Source organism: Calliphora vicina, chromosome 3 (genome assembly GCF_958450345.1).
Source record: "Calliphora vicina chromosome 3, idCalVici1.1, whole genome shotgun sequence".
Lineage (NCBI taxonomy): Eukaryota > Metazoa > Arthropoda > Insecta > Diptera > Calliphoridae > Calliphora > Calliphora vicina.
Genome location: NC_088782.1, coordinates 57,302,411 through 57,324,753, shown reverse-complemented (window position 1 = coordinate 57,324,753; position 22,343 = coordinate 57,302,411). Strand labels below are relative to the sequence as shown.

Genomic DNA, 22,343 nt, shown 5'->3' with positions numbered 1-22,343 from the left:
GGTCTTATATAGAACCTAGGGGCAATTATGGACCGATCATAATAAAATTTGGTAAAATGATTAAGAAATATATAAAACACGATCATGTCAAGTTAATTGTGAACGTTAAAATTAATTTTTGAAAAGGACTTTATATGGGAAATAGGTTACGATTTTCAGCTAACTTTAGAGCATGATGCCTGGGTACACAATACTGATCCTTACTAAATTTTATTATAAATGTTGCATAATTAATATTTTTATGAGAATATAAGTGCAATTCCGAGAGGAATTTTTATCCAAAAACAATTCTAATAATTATGGCCAGCTTTTCCGGTAAAGTGTTCATCTGTGCGTTCCATGGACTTTTAAATTTCATATTTTTAAATTCCCAAAAATTATTTAATTTTCATATACGGCATTACTATTTGTAATTGCTATCTTGACACACGTAATTTTTCCTACTTGTAACAATTATCCAGGAAGAAATATGACAGCTGTAAAAAAAATACGCATTTCTTTTCTTACAATACATTGCAATGTTTAACTAGTAAAGTGGTTCATTTACTTTTTCCTATTTTTGAGTATTTGAAAGACAAATCTCTCAAGTATTTACTGGGAAAGTAACTGAACAGAGCTAAAGTCATAGATAAATACACTTAGATCAGATACTCTCCTGACAGTTGTCAAAAACCTATCTAGTGAGAATGTATTACTAACACTCGTAAATGTGATTATATTTAGCAGCTCAAATAGGGTTAAAGTTAATTTTCATATAATGCGGAAAACACTCCCAAATAAAAGTTGCTAATTAAATAAAAAAAAATTCCCAATTCAAAGTAAACACTTATTATCAACAAATACGATACATAAACGTACTCATAAAACCCAATTGTATTTACGTTCACTGCTGGCTATAAAACAGACATTCTCAATCTTTCCAATTCTAAGAGAATTCCGGGGGATAGTTTGGTTAAAGTTACTAAATATGTGGAACGTAATAGATAGCGAAGTCAATATAGTCATGTCCGTCTGTCTGTTGAAATCGACTTTCCGAATAACCTAGATACTTGATTGATACATTAACAGATCAGCTATAGTTCAACTTAGGAGGTGATCCACCCACAAATGAAAAAGCGCAATTACCTCAACATTTTCACCGATTATTTTTTTTTCAACAACAAATTTATTTCACCAAAATTTTCACCATGATTTGTACAGATCGCATGTTTGGGAACCCCTGTGTAAACATATGACACTGAGAACTTAATGGATTAATCAACAGAAATATTGAAAAAATCAACAAAAATTCAGCAACTCAATTGCAGTGTGGAATAAAAAAAAAACTCTCTTTTGTTGTTGGGCCACAATTATTGCTCGCACATTGTTTGTTGTTTGTACTCCAAGTACAAGTACAAATATGTTTTATAAAAATAAATAAATAAAAATTCTATTATATTGTGACAGCGGTTGGTTGCTCACAATGTGGGCCGCTCATTAGAATTCCAGACACGAACAATGCATATCAACAACCCCACGTACTACGATGAAGACAACGACGACGACGACATCGAACTACGTATGATCCACTTTTATTTTGAACAAAAATTATGGTCAAACTTACGTTTTGCATTTAAAACAAAAACACTACATTTTTGCTCATTTTCCCTTTAGAATGTCTATTCTCGGAGAACCTAAATAAAAAGTAGAGGATCTTATCGTTTGGGCCCTCTCTAGGCTCTCACTCTCTCACATTGATTACGCCACGATTATTAGTGCTGTTACTGTTACTTTTTTATCATTTACGGGCAACATTTTAATTTATTTTTACTTTTCAATTCATAAAGTTCTGTTCAGTTCTGTTGGTTCGGTCGGTCATTTTTTATTAAACGAACGTTATCGGATACTCGAAACAATTAAAGCGACATTGATAAGAATTATTCTTCGGTACATAACACTAAATTTTAATGAATATTCCAAAATCAATTGAACAGTAGCTGCCTGCCAATAGTCAAAGTTTAATAAGTAAATTGTGATTTGAATTGGTTTGGTTCGAGTCATTTAAACAATTTAGTTCACGGTCGAGTCTTAAGTTAAACAAAAGTTGGGCATTCAAAGTGTCATTAATAGTGAAAGTGAGATTTAATTATAACGGTTATATTTGCCGTCAGTAAACAAAACACATTTGGGTGTAATTGAAAAAATAAAAATAAACAAACAAAATATTTAATTATTGAAGCAGCGAAAAATGGCTATTAAAACGGTGGCACCCACTAAGCAGCAGGTGGATGAGCTGCGTAACATGTTCATAGAAAAATATGAAAAAAATCCTCCGGCAGGTAAACAGTTTTTTTTTAATCATACATTTAAAATGTTCAGAATGAATTGCATTTTAAAAATAACAAAAAAAAATTAATTATATTCAATACAAGAGATTTTTGTTTATTTTACTAGATTTTTTTTTATTTTGTTTGGCCAATTTTACTTGTTTATTCTCACGCATACATATTTCTTATCACTGAAGACTTTGCACCTCAAATATAAGATTCCTAAGTCCAATCGATGAAGCATTTTAAGGTTACAGATTTTCTTAAATTTTAATCCATAATATTAATTTATGTTAAAAGGGTTTGGATTATTTTCAGTGCAACATCTTTCTGATCAGCAAAGTTCTTTAGATATATATATATATTTTTCAAATTTCGAGAAGTACGTCAGATGAGAGTGACACTTGGTATAAAACTACAACGTTGAAAATTTGAGTCAAATCGAATGAAGAGAATCTAGCCCATAGAGAATAGACATAGAGCGGAAACTCTCCTGTCAAAGACCTAACTCAGTTGTCAGAAAAATAAGTGGTGAAAACAATCCATTGATATATAATGTGTCTACCTTAAGTTTTTTACGTTGCAAATTAATTAGGGAAAACTTAACAGCTCGCAGAGAAACTAAAGCCATTGCACATGAAAGATCCGAATGGAACGAACTAGTTACGGAACAACAGGAATTAATATTTAATGATGTTCAGAGTTTTTCAGCAGTTTTATTACAACTAAGACATTAACAAATTTTGGTCTACGATAAGAATTATTATTTTCCCGAAATCCTCTGAATGTAAAGAGTGAGTCGAAAAAACGTATACACACTATTCCAGGCAAAACTTATCCTTGATCCAACAAATTATTATTTTTTTAATCACGTTAGCTTTTAAAAAAATTTCATATATTATCTTTTCTAAATCATTGTTGTAAATTGTAAATAATTAAAATGGTCACCGAAAAAAAGTACCTGAAACAAATAACACTTTCCAACAAATTGAGACTTTTTGTATGACATCTTGGGTATGACATCTTGGGTGTATGACATCTTTTTTAAAAATATCTTCAAAAATCCAAATATGATCCGAATGAGTTGAAATTTAAAATCGAAGAGAGGAGATAGGAGATTAAGATCTTCCACAAAAATTATCTCTATAAAATTCCACAATATAACTCTGACAATAAGAATTCTCTCATATATTAACTTACAAAATTTTTTTCAGTTAGTAAAATGAAAACTTTGACCCACTGTAAAAAGAATTCAGACCAGCTGGACTATAAGTTTATTCCACAAAAAAAATCCAAAAAAAATAGCAAAAGTTTTGAAGGTTCATCGTCACACTATTTTTTTTTCAGGAAGAAAAAAGGTCTAACAGATATTGGTAAGGCAAAAGAAGTCGAATAACTCTTTCGAAGAGCACCGAACACTTCTATCAAAAAATCAGCTCGTAAAGTTAAATAATCTGATTCTTTTGTGTGCAAAGCCAAAACTAATGCTGGGTTGAAGTCGTTTACACGCAGAGAAAAAACATGCTTCGACATGGTTACGACAACTATACTATGTTCGTTGTAACAATATATTGTTGTCGTAAACATATAACTGTTGTTTTAATTTAATTTAAACAATATTTTAGTTACTGTAACCATTAAATGTTATAAATATGAATAAGTTTCTATACGCGTAGTCATAATATATTTAAGATCTAAACATAATATATTTACAACAACTAAATAATGATAAATAGGTAAACATATTATATTATGTAGTCATACTATGTTTAAGATGCAAACAAAATATGTTTATTTTTAATAGTCTTTTTTCCCACCATTTGTGAGTGCTGGTGTTTGTCTAAGCAGTGTTATTTTTACAAGTAAATTTTGAGTGTCTGCAATTCCCATTCGCTCTATAGTTTTATTTGTATATTATCTTTAACTTTCCTAGAGCGAATAACAATAAATTTCAGTGAATTTATCAATAATATTTTAATTAGGAATTTAATACCTCAAAAGAAACAAAAGAATAAGCGAAAAAATTTAAAAATTGATTGATGAAACTTATGTATGTATGTCTGATTTTCTGAAGGAGGAATTATATGGGGTCTAGGTTCAGTTTTAGACCGATTATCATAAAATTTGGTAAAATGATTAAGATTCATATAAAACTCGTTCGTGTCGAATTTCATCGCGGTACTAATGTTAATTATTAACGTTAAACCGATTTCCTAAGGGGTCTTATATAGAACCTAGGGGCAATTATGGACCGATCATAATAAAATTTGGTAAAATGATTAAGAAATATATAAAACACGATCATGTCAAGTTAATTGTGAACGTTAAAATTAATTTTTGAAAAGGACTTTATATGGGAAATAGGTTACGATTTTCAGCTAACTTTAGAGCATGATGCCTGGGTACACAATACTGATCCTTACTAAATTTTATTATAAATGTTGCATAATTAATATTTTTATGAGAATATAAGTGCAATTCCGAGAGGAATTTTTATCCAAAAACAATTCTAATAATTATGGCCAGCTTTTCCGGTAAAGTGTTCATCTGTGCGTTCCATGGACTTTTAAATTTCATATTTTTAAATTCCCAAAAATTATTTAATTTTCATATACGGCATTACTATTTGTAATTGCTATCTTGACACACGTAATTTTTCCTACTTGTAACAATTATCCAGGAAGAAATATGACAGCTGTAAAAAAAATACGCATTTCTTTTCTTACAATACATTGCAATGTTTAACTAGTAAAGTGGTTCATTTACTTTTTCCTATTTTTGAGTATTTGAAAGACAAATCTCTCAAGTATTTACTGGGAAAGTAACTGAACAGAGCTAAAGTCATAGATAAATACACTTAGATCAGATACTCTCCTGACAGTTGTCAAAAACCTATCTAGTGAGAATGTATTACTAACACTCGTAAATGTGATTATATTTAGCAGCTCAAATAGGGTTAAAGTTAATTTTCATATAATGCGGAAAACACTCCCAAATAAAAGTTGCTAATTAAATAAAAAAAAATTCCCAATTCAAAGTAAACACTTATTATCAACAAATACGATACATAAACGTACTCATAAAACCCAATTGTATTTACGTTCACTGCTGGCTATAAAACAGACATTCTCAATCTTTCCAATTCTAAGAGAATTCCGGGGGATAGTTTGGTTAAAGTTACTAAATATGTGGAACGTAATAGATAGCGAAGTCAATATAGTCATGTCCGTCTGTCTGTTGAAATCGACTTTCCGAATAACCTAGATACTTGATTGATACATTAACAGATCAGCTATAGTTCAACTTAGGAGGTGATCCACCCACAAATGAAAAAGCGCAATTACCTCAACATTTTCACCGATTATTTTTTTTTCAACAACAAATTTATTTCACCAAAATTTTCACCATGATTTGTACAGATCGCATGTTTGGGAACCCCTGTGTAAACATATGACACTGAGAACTTAATGGATTAATCAACAGAAATATTGAAAAAATCAACAAAAATTCAGCAACTCAATTGCAGTGTGGAATAAAAAAAAAACTCTCTTTTGTTGTTGGGCCACAATTATTGCTCGCACATTGTTTGTTGTTTGTACTCCAAGTACAAGTACAAATATGTTTTATAAAAATAAATAAATAAAAATTCTATTATATTGTGACAGCGGTTGGTTGCTCACAATGTGGGCCGCTCATTAGAATTCCAGACACGAACAATGCATATCAACAACCCCACGTACTACGATGAAGACAACGACGACGACGACATCGAACTACGTATGATCCACTTTTATTTTGAACAAAAATTATGGTCAAACTTACGTTTTGCATTTAAAACAAAAACACTACATTTTTGCTCATTTTCCCTTTAGAATGTCTATTCTCGGAGAACCTAAATAAAAAGTAGAGGATCTTATCGTTTGGGCCCTCTCTAGGCTCTCACTCTCTCACATTGATTACGCCACGATTATTAGTGCTGTTACTGTTACTTTTTTATCATTTACGGGCAACATTTTAATTTATTTTTACTTTTCAATTCATAAAGTTCTGTTCAGTTCTGTTGGTTCGGTCGGTCATTTTTTATTAAACGAACGTTATCGGATACTCGAAACAATTAAAGCGACATTGATAAGAATTATTCTTCGGTACATAACACTAAATTTTAATGAATATTCCAAAATCAATTGAACAGTAGCTGCCTGCCAATAGTCAAAGTTTAATAAGTAAATTGTGATTTGAATTGGTTTGGTTCGAGTCATTTAAACAATTTAGTTCACGGTCGAGTCTTAAGTTAAACAAAAGTTGGGCATTCAAAGTGTCATTAATAGTGAAAGTGAGATTTAATTATAACGGTTATATTTGCCGTCAGTAAACAAAACACATTTGGGTGTAATTGAAAAAATAAAAATAAACAAACAAAATATTTAATTATTGAAGCAGCGAAAAATGGCTATTAAAACGGTGGCACCCACTAAGCAGCAGGTGGATGAGCTGCGTAACATGTTCATAGAAAAATATGAAAAAAATCCTCCGGCAGGTAAACAGTTTTTTTTTAATCATACATTTAAAATGTTCAGAATGAATTGCATTTTAAAAATAACAAAAAAAAATTAATTATATTCAATACAAGAGATTTTTGTTTATTTTACTAGATTTTTTTTTATTTTGTTTGGCCAATTTTACTTGTTTATTCTCACGCATACATATTTCTTATCACTGAAGACTTTGCACCTCAAATATAAGATTCCTAAGTCCAATCGATGAAGCATTTTAAGGTTACAGATTTTCTTAAATTTTAATCCATAATATTAATTTATGTTAAAAGGGTTTGGATTATTTTCAGTGCAACATCTTTCTGATCAGCAAAGTTCTTTAGATATATATATATATTTTTCAAATTTCGAGAAGTACGTCAGATGAGAGTGACACTTGGTATAAAACTACAACGTTGAAAATTTGAGTCAAATCGAATGAAGAGAATCTAGCCCATAGAGAATAGACATAGAGCGGAAACTCTCCTGTCAAAGACCTAACTCAGTTGTCAGAAAAATAAGTGGTGAAAACAAAAAACAACACTCGTATGTGTGATTATTTTGAGTAATTTTTTTGTTTGAGTTTTTTTCTAGTTTCCGCTCTATGTTTCTCTATGATGCATTAAACACATTCAAGACAGCAGGCTACCAACTTCAATCTGTCAAAAATAAAATGCACACGTTTATATGGAGACGATTATTTTAACGACAGCACAGCTATTCGGCCACACGACTACTCATGCCGATGTAGCCGAATTAGGCTAATTTCTATTTTTGTCAACTACAAAACAGAAATAGTGTTGCTAATATAATAAACAAATGTAAATCAAATTAGTGCTTAAAAAAATATATTTTTTTACTTAATTAAGAGAAGTTTCTGATAACCATATTGAAATAAATTAATAACAGGTACATAATTATTTATAACCATATATATATTTTTACTCAAAATAATTGTTTCAATCTTAATTACTTTGGAATTTTGTACGGTTATTTTTTTATTAAAGTGGCACCACTGAATTATAAATCAGCTGTTTTCTTTGTAGCTGTCGTCTTTAAAATAATTCAGTAGCTGCCACACGACTACAACTGTAACCAGCAGAATTTGTGTTCGTGTAGTCGTGTAGCCTACTGTCTTGAATGTGTTTAATGCATGATCTAGCCTTATGCATTGAACACATTGAAGACAGCAGGCTACACGACTACACGAACACAAATTCTGCTGGCTGGAGTTGTAGTCGTGTGGCAGCTACTGAATTATTTTAAAGACGACAGCTACGAAGTAAACAGCTGATTTATAATTCAGTGGTGCCACTTTAATAAAAAATAACCGTACAAAATTCCAAAGTAATTAAGATTTAGACAATTATTTTGAGTAAACATATATATATGGTTGTAATTAATTATGTACCTGTTATTAATTTACATCAATATGGTTATCAAAAACTTCTCTTAATTAAGTAAAAAGAATATATTTTTTTTAAGCACTCATTTGATTTACATTTTTTATTATATTAGCAACACTATTTCTGCTTTGTAGTTGACAGAAATAGAAATTAGTTTAATTCGGCTACAGCGGCAAAAGCAATCGTGTGGTCGTGTAGCTGTGCTGTCGTCAAAAGAATCGTCTTCATATAAACGTGTGTATTCTAATTTTGACAGATTGCAGTTGGTAGCCTGCTGTCTTCAATGTGTTCCATGCATTATAGTTTTGAAAATATGTACGTTTTCAATGATAGAAATTATTTGCTTTTAAATTTTGGCAAATAAGTTGTTAATAAATATTGAATTTCGCATTCACTTCTCAAATGGGGTCCGTGGGCCTCTGGGCGTCCATAAAAATATTCCAGGCGGCCGCGAAGAACTCAAGAAAACATTAAGCTTATACCACAGATTACACAGATATGAATCAGCTAGTTCTGGTAATATGGCAATTGAAAACAAATAAAAGAAAATATCAAAATGGCTGTGATTTGGAACGAGGGACAAATGAGCAGCCGCAGAACAATAAATACTTTTTCGAATTTTTTTAAAAATTGATTTTTTTGTATTTTTATAACATTTATGTTAAAATCTTCTAGAAAAAATCAATTTCCCAAAATTTTTAAATTTTCAAAAAAGTACCTTTTGTTCTGTGGCTCCTCAAATATATGTATTTTGTTAAAAGAGTGCCGGGTGGAATATTGTGACACTAGGCCTAAATGTTAAGTGCTGAAAATTTGAGACAAATCGGACAACGATTTCAAAGTTCAGATATATGCAAAATTTTACTGTTAATCTATATATATAAAAGAGTAACGTTACTGACTGACTGACTGACTGACTGATTCATCATCGCACAGCCCAAACGGCTGAAGCTAGAATCACGAAATTTTATCTGTGGGTTCCTCCCTCCCCAAAACCATCCGATAAGAAGGGATTTTTGGAAATTCGAACGTTTAGGGAGTAAAAAAGGGTAAAAACGGGTAAATTCGGTAACCTTATATCTTCAAAACTAATAAAGATACAAAAAAACTTAAAATAGCATGTTACTCCATTTAAAAAATAAGCTGACAGGTGTTTCGTACTTTTTGGAAATTCGAAACTTTTAGGGGAGAAAACGGGTAAAAACTGTATTTTGGTACTTTTTTTGCACCCTATGTATCTTTTAAACCAATAAACATAGAAACAAATTTTAAATCGTATTCTTTAATTAACAAAAAATAAAAAATATAAGTTTGGTACTTTTTGGAAATTCGAACCTTTAAGGGATAAAAATTGTGTTAATTTTTGGTACTTTTTCATAAAATATGTTTTTCTATAATTTGACATAGACATACGAATATTTTATTATGAGCTCCCACCACGTTACAGAAAATTTATTTGAATGAAATTGTACCACCTCAATGGGGATAAAAAAGGTACCAAAAAGGGGATAAAATCGGGAAAATACATTATATTTGAAATTATTAAGCCAATTTTGATAATTTTTTTTAACGTTGGTTCCTGGATTCATACAAAAATTAACTAACAGGGTGTTATTTGGAACTCGAGTACCAAGATGTATATTGGGCCAAATCCGGGTAAACAGTTTGGTACTTTTTTTAAAACATATTTTTTCTTGGGCACATTAACACAGATTTTAATATTTTGAGACATGCCTGTAGCATAAACAATTTTGGCAAAATGGAATATTTTTAAATTTCAAACTTGAGGGGTGTTCAAGTAAGAAAAGGGAAATTGGTACTTTTCACCTAATGGTACTTTTTTACCATTTTAAATTATTTCAGTTATCGACATTAAAGTTAGCTGATATGTATCTGAGTGAAGTTAGTGTTAGGAATAGGGGATAATATTTAGGTACCAAAATGTGTGAACTGAACTATAGGTACTTTTTTGTTCTTCTAATGGTACTTTTTTGAAATTTCTATAACAATGGACTTAGAAACATAAAATTAAACATATATGGTCCTAAGTGAGTGAGAATTCTAGGGGGAGACTTTTTGGTACTTTTTCTTTATTGGAATGGTACTTTTTGTAATTTCTTCACCAATGAACCTAGAAACATGAAATAAAGCTTACATGGAACCGAGTGAGTGGGAAACTACAAGTGGGTGCATTTTGGTACTTTTTCTATATTCTAATGGTACTTTTTGAATTTTCTATAATATAATGGACCTAGAAATATGAAATTAAGCGTATATGGTCCTAAGTGATTGAAAATTCAAACGGATACTTCATGGTACTTTTTGTTTATTTTAATGATACTTTGTTTAATTGTCTATAGCAATGGACTTAAAAACATGAAATTAAGCATACATGGTCCTAAGTAAGTGATAATTCTACTGGGAGACTTTTTGGTACTTTTTCTTTATTCGATTGGTACTTTTTGTAATTTCTTCACCAATGAACCTAGAAACATGAAATAAAGCTTATATGGAATCGAGTGAGTGGGAAACCACAAGTGTGGGCTTTTTGGTACTTTTTCTATATTCTAATGGTACTTTTTTGAATTTTCTTTAACAATGGACTTAGAGACATAAAATTAAACATATATGGTCCTAAGTGAGTGAGAATTCTAGGGGGAGACTTTTTGGTACTTTTTCTTTATTCGAATGGTACTTTTTGTAATTTCTTCACCAATGAACCTAAAAACATGAAATTAAGACCGGAGTGAGTGGGAATCTACAAGTGACTGCTTTTTGGTACTTCTTCTATATTCTAATGGTACTTTTTGAATTTTCTGTAATAATGGACATAGAAATATGAAGTTAAGCATATATGGTCCTAAGTGAGTGAGAATTCTAGGGGGAGACTTTTTGGTACTTTTTGTTTATTCTAATAGTACTTTTTTGAATTTTCTATAACTATGGACTCAGAAACATGAAATTAAGCATATATGGTCCTAAGTAAGTGATAATTCTAGGGGGAGACTTTTTGGTACTTTTTCTTTATTTGATTGGTACTTTTTGTAATTTCTTCACCAATGAACCTAGAAACATGAAATAAAGCTTATATGGAACCGAGTGAGTGGGAAACTACAAGTGGGTGCTTTTTGGTACTTTTTCTATATTCTAATGGTACTTTTTGAATTTTCTATAATATAATGGACCTAGAAATATGAAATTAAGCGTATATGGTCCTAAGTGATTGAAAATTCAAGCGGATACCTCATGGTACCTTTTGTTTATTCTAATGGTACTTTTTTTTAATTTTCTATAGCAATGGACTTAAAAACATGAAATTAAGCATACATGGTCCTAAGTGAGTTAGAATTCTAGGGGAGACTTTTTGGTACTTTTTCTTTATTCGAATGGTACTTTTTGTAATTTCTTCACCAATGAACCTTGAAACATGAAATAAAGGTTATATGGACCAGAGTGAGTGGGAAACCACAAGTGGGGGATTTTTGGTACTTTTTATATATTCTAATGGTACTTTTTTGAATTTCCTATAATAACGGACCTAGAGTTTCCAAAAAATCGAAGAATTTCAAAACCGCGGTTTCGGTTTTAAAAAATTAAAAACCGATCGGTTTCGGTTTTGTGATAATTTATTAAATCTTAAGTATTATAGAAACAAAATTAGTTGATAATATAGGAAATGATATACAAATCTAAAATTCAAATTTGACGGGTTATGGTTTAGTGAATGCGAATTTAAAAGTGATAATCGATGGTACTATTTCCTTATTGCAATGGTACTTTTTGAATATTTTATAATAATAAACCTAAAAATTTAAAATTAGGAACACATTTTGCATTTTCTATAATAATGGACCCAGAAATATGAAATTAGACATTTACAATTAGATTCACAAAGTGAGACGTGATAGTACTATTTCTTTCTTCTAATTGGGGTGGCGAAGCGCACCGGGTCAGCTAGTATGGAATAAATAAGTGAAACTCGTTTACTTTCTGCATTGTTTTCTAGAAATATGTAGATTTATTTATATTAATGAATATTACATTAAAAAAAAGTTTTGGAAATTAACCCTGTATCTCCTTTGGTTCAAAATGACCCAAAAACTGTATTATCGCCAAAATTAGAGAAAAATGCAAATTTTTCAGTTTTTGAAAAAATTTTGCTACTAAATAAATACTTTTGCAATTGAATGCAAAAGAATCGAAATATGTACGTTATTATTGTTCTAATGAGATATAAATGACAAAATTTGATTAAAAAATTTTAAAGTTATTACAAACTCGCCAGACCATTAACGTGTTTCAGGCCACTTGACCAAAAAATTTAGGAAAAAAATTAAGATATTTCAAGAAAAATTAAAATAAAAGCTCATTTTTACTTAAAATATGTCCATATTTACTTGTATATGAGTTTTTGTCTTTGTAGGATACCGTTAAACTATTCGCAGGTATGGCCAAAAAAAATATATTTTTTTAACGGCTGTTTACAAAACTCCATTTTCAATTTTTTAAAAATTTTGTTAAACAAATTTCAGATTTTTTCGATCATCACATTGGGATTTATTGAGATCAAAATAGGGAATAAAATTATGAAAAAATTATGTCAATACCTCTTACAGTTTTTCCGTACCTGCGATTTAAATTTGTAAATTGCGATTTTCAAGAAAAACTAATTTTTTGTCCATATTTAGGCGAATGAGCCCAATTTCCTTAATGTTATAAATTTTAAGTAAAACCTATTCATAATATTATAGTCCTTGTAATTTTAAATATGGTCTGAAAGTTTTACTAAAATCGGAAAACGATAACCTTAAATCGTGAAGGTCAAAGGTCAAATTTTTCAATATTTGGAATTTCTAAAGAAAAGATAGCGAAATGTTATATATTTTTGGGCCGATTTTATTTTAATTTTTCTCGAAATATGTTAATTTTTTTCCAAAATTTTTTGTTCAAGTGGCCTGAAACGCGTTAATGGTCTGGCGAATTTGTAATAACTTTAACATTTTTTAACCAAATTTTGTCATTTATATCTCATTACAGCGATAATTACGTATACATTTCGATTATTTTGCATTCAATTGCAAAATTATTTATTTAGTAGCAACATTTTTAAAATATCTGAAAAATTTGCATTTTTTCCGAATTTTGGCGATAATACAGTTTTTGGGTCATTTTGATCCAAAGGAGATGCAGGGTTAACTTCGAAAAAAAATGTTTAATGTAATATTCGTTAATATAAATAAATCTATACATTTCTAGAAAACAATGCAGAAATTTAACGAGTTTCACCTATTTATTCCATATAAATAGTAAAATTTTGCATATATCTGAACTTTGACCTGGATGCGCGTCCAGAAATCGTTGCCCGATTTGGCTCAAATTTTCAGCACTTAACTTTTAGGCCTAGTGTCACAATATTCCACCCGGCACTCTTCATAATTTTAACAAAAAATTTGTTCCATACAACTGATTGTCACTCAAATGTACATATGTATATCGTTGCCTATTGACAATTGTATTATTTATCTCGATCGGCAAACCACAACCATTGAAAAGTGGTTGCAGAACGTCAAAATAACCATACGGTTCGATATTACTTTTTTGAGAACTGTCATTTATTTCATATCTGTGTAATCTGTTGCTTATACATTGTATTTGATTTATAATAAATATCTCGTTCTTTACATTAAAATTTTGACAGCACACAGTGGTATAGATTTTCGATTTTAATGAAATTGTACTTGAGTTTCTCCTTTGCTCAAGTACAATTTCATTAAAATAACATTTCATGTTATAGAGTTTATGTTTTGAATTTGATTCTCATGAAATCGGATCTTCATTTGTGATGCGATTTGAAAAAAAAACAAGTAAGAGAGTTATATTCGGATGTGCCGAATCTTATATACCCTTCACCAAATTATACTTCCAAATAAAAAATTTTAAATATTTTTAAATTGTTTTTTAAAATTTAAAAAAAAAATTTTTTTCTTTTTAAAATTTTTTTTTTAATATTTAGCGAAAAAAAATTTTGGTGACAAAAAAAATAGGTCCAACTTACTAGGTCGTTGCAAAAATCTTTGAAATATCATTAGATATCCATATTGTCTACATTAATGACTTAGTAATCTAGATATAGGTCAAAAATAAGTCAAAAATCGAGGTTGTCCTGGTTTTTTCCTTATATCTCAGCCATTTGTGGACCGATTTTAAATAGCAACCGAGCTGGAAGAATTCCGGAGAATTTGATTTATGAATCGTGTATGTAAGTTATTTGGGGGCTTAGGAAAGTTGATTTCAACAGACAGACAGACGGACATGGCTTAATCGACTCCGCTATCTATAAGGATCCAGAATATATATACTTTATAGGGTCGGACAATTTTTAAACCCTTCTCACGAAGGTGAAGGGTATAAAAATGTAGATATAGAATCTCCTCGTCGAGCTATCAATTATCTCTTATAGCTTAGGAGATATTCGTATTTGAAAACTTAGCATCTCGCAGAGTTTTTACCTAATATAGAAATTCATAAAAAAGTATTTGTTCAAATTGAAATTAAATTTTTATTTATGATTAGTTTTTAATGAAATTTTACAGTTATATAGATTTTTTATTGAAAATGCAAAACTAAACATAAATTTTAAATTTTGTTATCAGAAATCCCGCAATTCCCAAAAATGTTTTGAAAATTCCCAAAAATGGGATTTTTTAGTTTTTTTTCTATAATATCCATACAAGGGGCGGGGTTATCGGAACTCTGTACAAAATAATTAAGAACATATTGGGCCATCTAGAATGGGTTACTATATTTTAATATCGACTATGCGATTTAAGAATTTAACATAAAAAACGTTTTTTAGATGAAGCTGGTCCCCGCAATATCAACAGTTTTCATTTTTTTTCATTTAAAATATTTTATGTAGACTAAGCTTTTCAAAAAGTATAAATCCCTTATACATCTACTTAGAAATTTTTTAGATAACTTAAAAAGAAACAAAGTACTTTTTATCCAAAAAAAAATTCAAATGATTATAATATTGAAGTCCTTCATGATTTTGAAATATTTTTATTTTTATTTGAAATATACATTTTTTGTTAGTTCAATAAAAGAAAAATGTCGAACATAGGGAAATATTTTGAACCCCTGTTATCAAAAAACTGGAATAGGGTGGGTAAAATTTAATTTTCAAATGTATTCACATCTCCTAAGCTATAGGATAATTGTTTTTTTTGCAATGCTCGGAAATCGGAACACAATCGAAGAAATACGATCGTTTTAATAATTTAACATACCCCATATTCCTACTTTGGAAACCCCTGGCCGCGCTCCTTATTGGCACATGAGGTCCAAATTTAAAACTTAAACGACAACACTTCCTCGGACTAACCTTTTAAAAGTGACTGATTTATTTCCCTCTTTTTTTTTTGTCTATACCACTGTGCAGCACTGGAATTTCTAATTTCAATACGTTTTTTCTCAATAATAATTTGGATTTCTCATCTTTAATTACTTTTATTCTCAATATTAGATTGCTTTTCTGAATTTAAATTTGTTATTTTTCAATATTATTGGATGTATGACTTAAAATTGAGTAATTTTTTAAAATGTTTAGCTTTTATTTTGAAACATTTGTGCAATATAAATTTATTCAAAGTATTGACCATTGTTAGCTAAGATCTTTTCCCATCTTTCTGACAACATGTGAATTCCGCGCCAAAAGAACTGCTCATCTTTTGAGGCCAAGAACGAATCAAGCCAATTTCGGATACTCAGTTCTGAAGTGAAGCGTATCTCATAGAGAGAGCGTTCTACAGACATAGATCAAAACATATAGTAGTCGGACGGGGCGCGGTCTAAATAGTTTTTAACAGGTATTGCAACATGTGCCCGAGCCAATACTCGCTTCAAGCGCACGTTGAAACCGATGGAACACATTCATCATAAGCTTTGGTGAGTAATCGGTATGCTTCAGCGGCACTTTTTTCAAATTAAAGAAGTAAAGCAAAACTTCCCGCATATGACGCTTTGTTTTTACAAAATTCGTCATTTTCGAAGCAAAATAAAACTTTGTTGTTTACACTATAATGTTCTATAACTAAGTGAGAATAAATGACAGATATGTACACTTCAAAATGACATATAAGTTAATAAAAATATTTTTGTAAATCCTGCAGTTGTTCGAAAAACGAAAATAAATTTAAATCAAATTGGGTTTTAAAACCCAAATCAAAATCTAGGTGGACAAAATTATGAAAATCGGTATCTTCAGAATTTGGAAAAATTAAGTTTTTTCGGAAGCTGACAATCTGCTCTCCTCCAATACAAATGGGGTTTTCATTTTCGTTTTCTCGACAGAAGCGCCAGAAGTTCAAAAAATGTTGATTCATATTTTCGTTATTTTTTTTTAATATTTTACTGCTTTACTAAATTACATACAGTCCCGAACTTAAGTATTGGCACAGGATGCTCACTGTACTTTAAGGACGATTTAAAGGCCGTATAGTAGAGATTTTTAATAAAAAAATATATTTATCAGATAGATTGATGAATTTCCTACAAAATATAACCAACTTCATTTCAACAATTTAATACCATTATTTATTAATAACAAAACAACATAAAAAGTACTGCATTTCAATGAACAAAATTATTGCCACACTTCATTAAAAGCTAAAAGACATTTGATTTTGGAAGCAATATTACATAATTTAATATTTAGTTGCAAGTGACTTTCGTTTTATAACTGCCTCGAGTAGTTTAGGCATGAATCCACCAACTTGTTTGTGATATCTGACCCAATATTTTGCCATTGTTCAACTAATGTCTTTTTCACTCGCTTATCTAGCTCTTCCCACAGATGCTCTATTGGGTTGAGATCCGGAGATTGTGGAGGGTGTGGTAGGACATACGAAATATTGTATGAAAGGCACATTCGTCCAGTATAGGCCGAATGTTTGGGATTATTGTCACGTTGAAAAGTGAAAGAAAATGGTAAATTTAACTTTTCTGCACTTTTCCTGAGGTGTATCCGTATATTTCACTTTGTCCATTATTTCGTCAATGAACACCAGCTCTCCAACCCCTGAAGCGGACATACAACCCCACACAATTACCTCTCCAGCACCATGTTTTACTATTGAAGCAATATTTTGTTTTTCCAGCTCTTTATTGGTTTTTTTCTATACCGTTTGTCGGCCATCAGAGCGAAAAATATTAAATTTGTTTGCATCAGAGAATAGCACTTGGTGCTAAAAATCATGTGACTTACGTAAATTCCTAAACGGCATATTCTAAACGCTTCTTTTGGTTCACAGATGAAATAAATGATTTACGCCTAGCAATACGACAACTATAGTTTGTCTTCTGGAGCACTCTTCTGGCTATTGCTGCGTGAATTTCTTTCCCAAACTCTTCCTTAATCTCTGCAGCAACCTGTGTTGAAGATATTTTTGGACATAACTTGACCTTTTTGATTATATGGCTGTATTTACGCTCACTTAAGAATCTAGGACGACCTGTATGTTTAGCACTTTCAAGTGTTGATGTTGCCTTAAAACGTTGAACGATACTCCAAATTGTAAAACGGCTTCTTTCCATAATCTCTACAGTCTCAGCATAAGATTTTCCATGATTGTGCAAGTGAAGGATGATTTTGCGCTCAGATTCTGTTGTTTCCTTTTTTTGTTAGCCATTTTCAGCAAAATTGATAATTATTGTGCTCATTTTTTACAAATTGACATTAACAGTTTTAGAAACGAAAACTGTTAAATAAAAGAAGATAAAATCGCATTTTCAAAGAAATAAAAAGTGGATAGATCGACAAAATTTGAAGAATCTGGTTAAGTGTGCCAATAGTTTTGTTCTACGGAATTGTGGAATTTTTCGTCTTTTTATTATTTTTAAATAATATTGCAAAATTGTTGAAATGAAGTTGGTGGTATTTTGTAGGAAATTCATCAATCTATCTGATAAATATATATTTTTATTAAAAATGTCAACAATATGGCCTATAAATCGACCTTAAAGTACAATGAGCATCCTGTGCCAATACTTAAGTTCGGCACTGTATATCTGAATTGTTCTACCATATAGAAATTCATACTTCAAATCATAGATAAACATTGATATAGGCTTTTATTAAGTGTAAATCTTATATTTATGGGCCTCTCCATTTGCCTGTTATAGTCCTTTAAACTTGGGTCTCAAATATACTGATATTTTTTTTCTAAGAATATTATATAGCTTGCCAAAAAAAAAACCGTCGAAGCCCGTCCAATGAATGTATACATTATTTAAAGAAACTTCTAGGGAATGTCTTTCTAAAAAAATTGTAGCCGCCAGCATGCTGCAGCACCCGCCGAAATACTTTTTTTTAATTTTTACGGAATGGAATTTTTAGAAATATTTTTATACCCTACACCACCATAGTGGGAGGGTATTATGCGTTTGTGCAGATGTAATGCCCAAAAATATTGGTCTAACACCCACCTTAAAGTATACCGATCGACTTAAAACTTGAAACATTATTACACATAGCCCCCATACAAATGTCCTCTCGTAATTGGACTTTATCGGTCATAAATGTTTAATTTATCTATGTATCTACACAAATTTCGCTCCAAATAAGTTTTATATATACAAAATTCATGTCACCAAATTTTGTTACGATCGGTCCATAATTAGTCATAGCTCCCATATAGACCCGCTTCCGAAAATCACTTTAACGTGCTTAAATCACTTAAAAATGTTGGTATATACACAAAATTCAACATAAATAACTTTCATATAGACATAAATCACACGACCTAATATCATGGTGATCGGTCCATAATTGTTCATAGTTCCCATATAAGGCCCACTTCCGAAAATCACTCACGAATATAAATTATTGATATTTTAAAAGAAAAATATTTTTACTCATTTACTTGGTGTAGGGTATTATATGGTCGGGCATGACCGACCATACTTTCTTACTTGTTTTTTTACTATTGATTTTTATATATCTAGACCCTACTTGAAATATAGTGTATACAGATCTTTTTTAAAATTTAGTTTCAGAAACACATGAAAACGCATTTTATTAATTTTTTTTTATTAATGATTTTTATATATCTAGACCCACTGTAACTTGAAAAAAAGTTTATATTGATCTTTTAAATTTTTTTTTTTTTGGAATCGGAGACACCAATTCTATATAAAAAGAGCGTCAAATAATTTTGAATTGGAAACACAGTGCAGTTTATGCATTATATTTGACTGGTTGTTTAGAATGCTTGATTCATCAATATGTATTTAATTTCCATTCAAAATGTTTGTTTAATTAAAATTTAAAATACAAAATCACGCTCTTCTATTATAAGTGATGGCTTTCGATTGGCACCAACTTGCATCTCAGTTAATTTCAACTTTAATTAGCATCTGATTAGAGTGTCCAAAAAAAACCATCAAATTTAAGAAACCGGTTTCCGTATGTGTTTTTGAAATAATAGGTTTTGATTATTGTCTTTTAAATAAACCGGTGAACTGATTTCGGGTTTTGTCTTCAAAAAGAACCGTTTAACCGGTTTATAATAAATTTTTATTTAATATGAAAAAGGTACATACATAACTTAAATTTATTTTTATTTTTGGACGCTAATAGGAAATGTGTTAGAATTGTGTACTAAATCTTTGGAAATTTTGCATTTTTTAATTATTAAGACTCTATTTTTATGTAATTATTTTATATATTTTACGAAATATAGTCAAATGCCAAAATTTTCTATAAAATAAATCAATATTTTTAAAATTGGTATCAAAGTTTTCCATAAATATGTTTGAATGAGCTTTAGAAAATATATTTCATTTAAACCGATTAAACGTATTACAAAAACCGGTTTGGTCAAAAAACCGAAACCGGTGGAGTTTAAAAAATTGAAAAAACCGGTTGACCGGTTTTCTGTTTCAGTTTTGGATACTCTACATCTGATTTAAAAAAAAAACCTGTTTATTTATTACAATTCCATTAAAACTTTCAAGTTCAATGGAAAACTGTTGTTTATATTTACTACAATACATAGTAAGAGTAAAAACTTTTATTGTGCAACAGATTTTATTTGTTTTATCAATTTGCGAATAGTCGTTAAGTGATTCATTTTAATGCATTTTGCTTGAACAAATAAATTAAAACTTAAATAAATAAGCAATGCAAAAATCATTTTAAACTATGGATTTTAACCTTTTCCTGATAACAATTAAAAACTAGAATGATAATTTTAATCTGAAATACCCTACAGGCAAAATTTAAGGTGTTAATGGATTAAACTACAAATCTCGTACCCAATTTCAAAACAAAAATGTGTATTAAGTAGTACTTATTTGACAAGATATAGTGACTTTTTGTTTGAAGAAAGGATGAAAAGTTTTCAGATCTATCTATACGAATTCTGAGTTAAATAACAAGGGTAGCTCTAAAGTAATTATTAACTTGTGAATATTGTTCTGAATTAATATTTAAATCCAAGTAAACATCAACAAATAATGCGAGTATTTAGATCATTAACTGATTTTTAAAAAATTAAATTTTAATTTGTTTAATTATATCCTAAGTTGAAGATTGGTTTTAATAAAAAATATATTGGGTGTATTATTTAAAATTGAGGGCTTTACAATAGATGTCGTATCTTTTGAACGCGGTTTTTAATAACTTATAAGCAATTTTGAAGGGAACATATCTGTCATTTATTTTCCCTTAGTAATTGAACATTATAGTGTAAACAGCAACGTTTTTTTTTTTGCTTCAAAAATGTCGAATTTTGTGCCAACAAAGCGTCATATTCGGGAAGTTTTGCTTTGTACCGATTGCTCGCCAAAGCTTATGGTGAGTGCGTTCCATCGGTTTCAACATGTGAGACATGGATTATTTGGTTCAGAAGTGGTGATTTTGACAAGTAAGACAATGTTATCCCAGACCAGAGAAAATATTTTGAAGACCAAGAATATGACACATTACTTCATGAAGATTGTAGTCAAACTAATAATAACTCTGTATTTGGTGGGACCAAAAGGGTCCTATATATTATGGGAACCTGTATTGAACACAACCGATTCGTTTGAAGGGAGCATGGGCCAAAAATCGCCCAGAGTATGCGGCTAGACATGAAATTGTAATATTCCACAAAGACAACACTTGGTCAAGTGTTGCAATACCTGTTAAAAACTATTTAGACAGAATTGGTTGGGAATTTTTATAGTCCAGACCTTGTCGCGTTCGACTATTACGTTTTTCGATCAATGAAGAACGCTCTTTCTGGGATACGGTTCTCTTTGGAATAGAGTATCCAATATTGGCTTGATTCGTTCTTGGCTTGAAAAGATGAGCAGTTCTTTTGGCACGGAATCCAATAATTTAGTAAAAAAAATCAAAGAAAAATGTAAATTTAAATTTAATAATTTACGCCCATATGCATAAATAGTTAATAAATTTATGAAAGGTTTATAAAACTGATTTTGTATGGAAATTTTGTTTTATAAACCTTTGATAAATTTATAAACTGTTTATGCATATGGGTATTAGACTGTAATGAATACTTCTTATGAAACCAAAATTTCATTATCAATATTATAGCCACCTTGATAGTTTTAATAAAAATTAAAAAAGCAATTCTATTGATAAGCTATTTTTATAATCTTTAGATAATGTGTTAGGGTAATACGTGAAATTTATATGCAGGTGTTTTATACAATATTCATGTTCTACAAAGAAGATTCTATGAACTTTGGCAATTAATTAAAGTTATTAAAAACAAGTAAGAAAGTATGGTCGGTCAAGCCCGACCATATATACCCTACACTAAGTAAAAGAGCAAAAACAAATTTTCTTTTAAAATTTCAATAATTTATATTTTTGAGTGATTTTTGGAAGTGGGCCTTATATGGAGGCTATGACCAATTATGGACCGATCACCATGAAATTCGGTCGTGTGATTTATGTCTATATTAAAGTTAACTATGTTGAATTTTGTGTGTTTACCAACATTTTTAAGCGATTTATGCACGTTAAAGTGATTTTCGGAAGCGGGTCTATATGGGAGCTATGACTAATTATGGACCGATCGTAACAA

The 22,343-nt window shown here is 30.1% G+C and overlaps 1 protein-coding gene across 1 annotated transcript in view; it reads left to right on the top strand.

The window, feature by feature from the left end:
* The first annotated feature begins 6,356 nt into the window (after nucleotides 1–6,356).
* The window catches only part of LOC135953752 (motile sperm domain-containing protein 2-like), a 36,603-nt gene continuing 20,616 nt past the window's right edge, over nucleotides 6,357–22,343 (top strand). Inside the window, exon 1 of the mRNA XM_065503737.1 lies at nucleotides 6,357–6,843. Within this exon, the coding sequence (XP_065359809.1) occupies nucleotides 6,753–6,843 (91 nt within the window). The 5' untranslated portion in view covers nucleotides 6,357–6,752. The remainder of the gene's footprint in view (nucleotides 6,844–22,343) is intronic.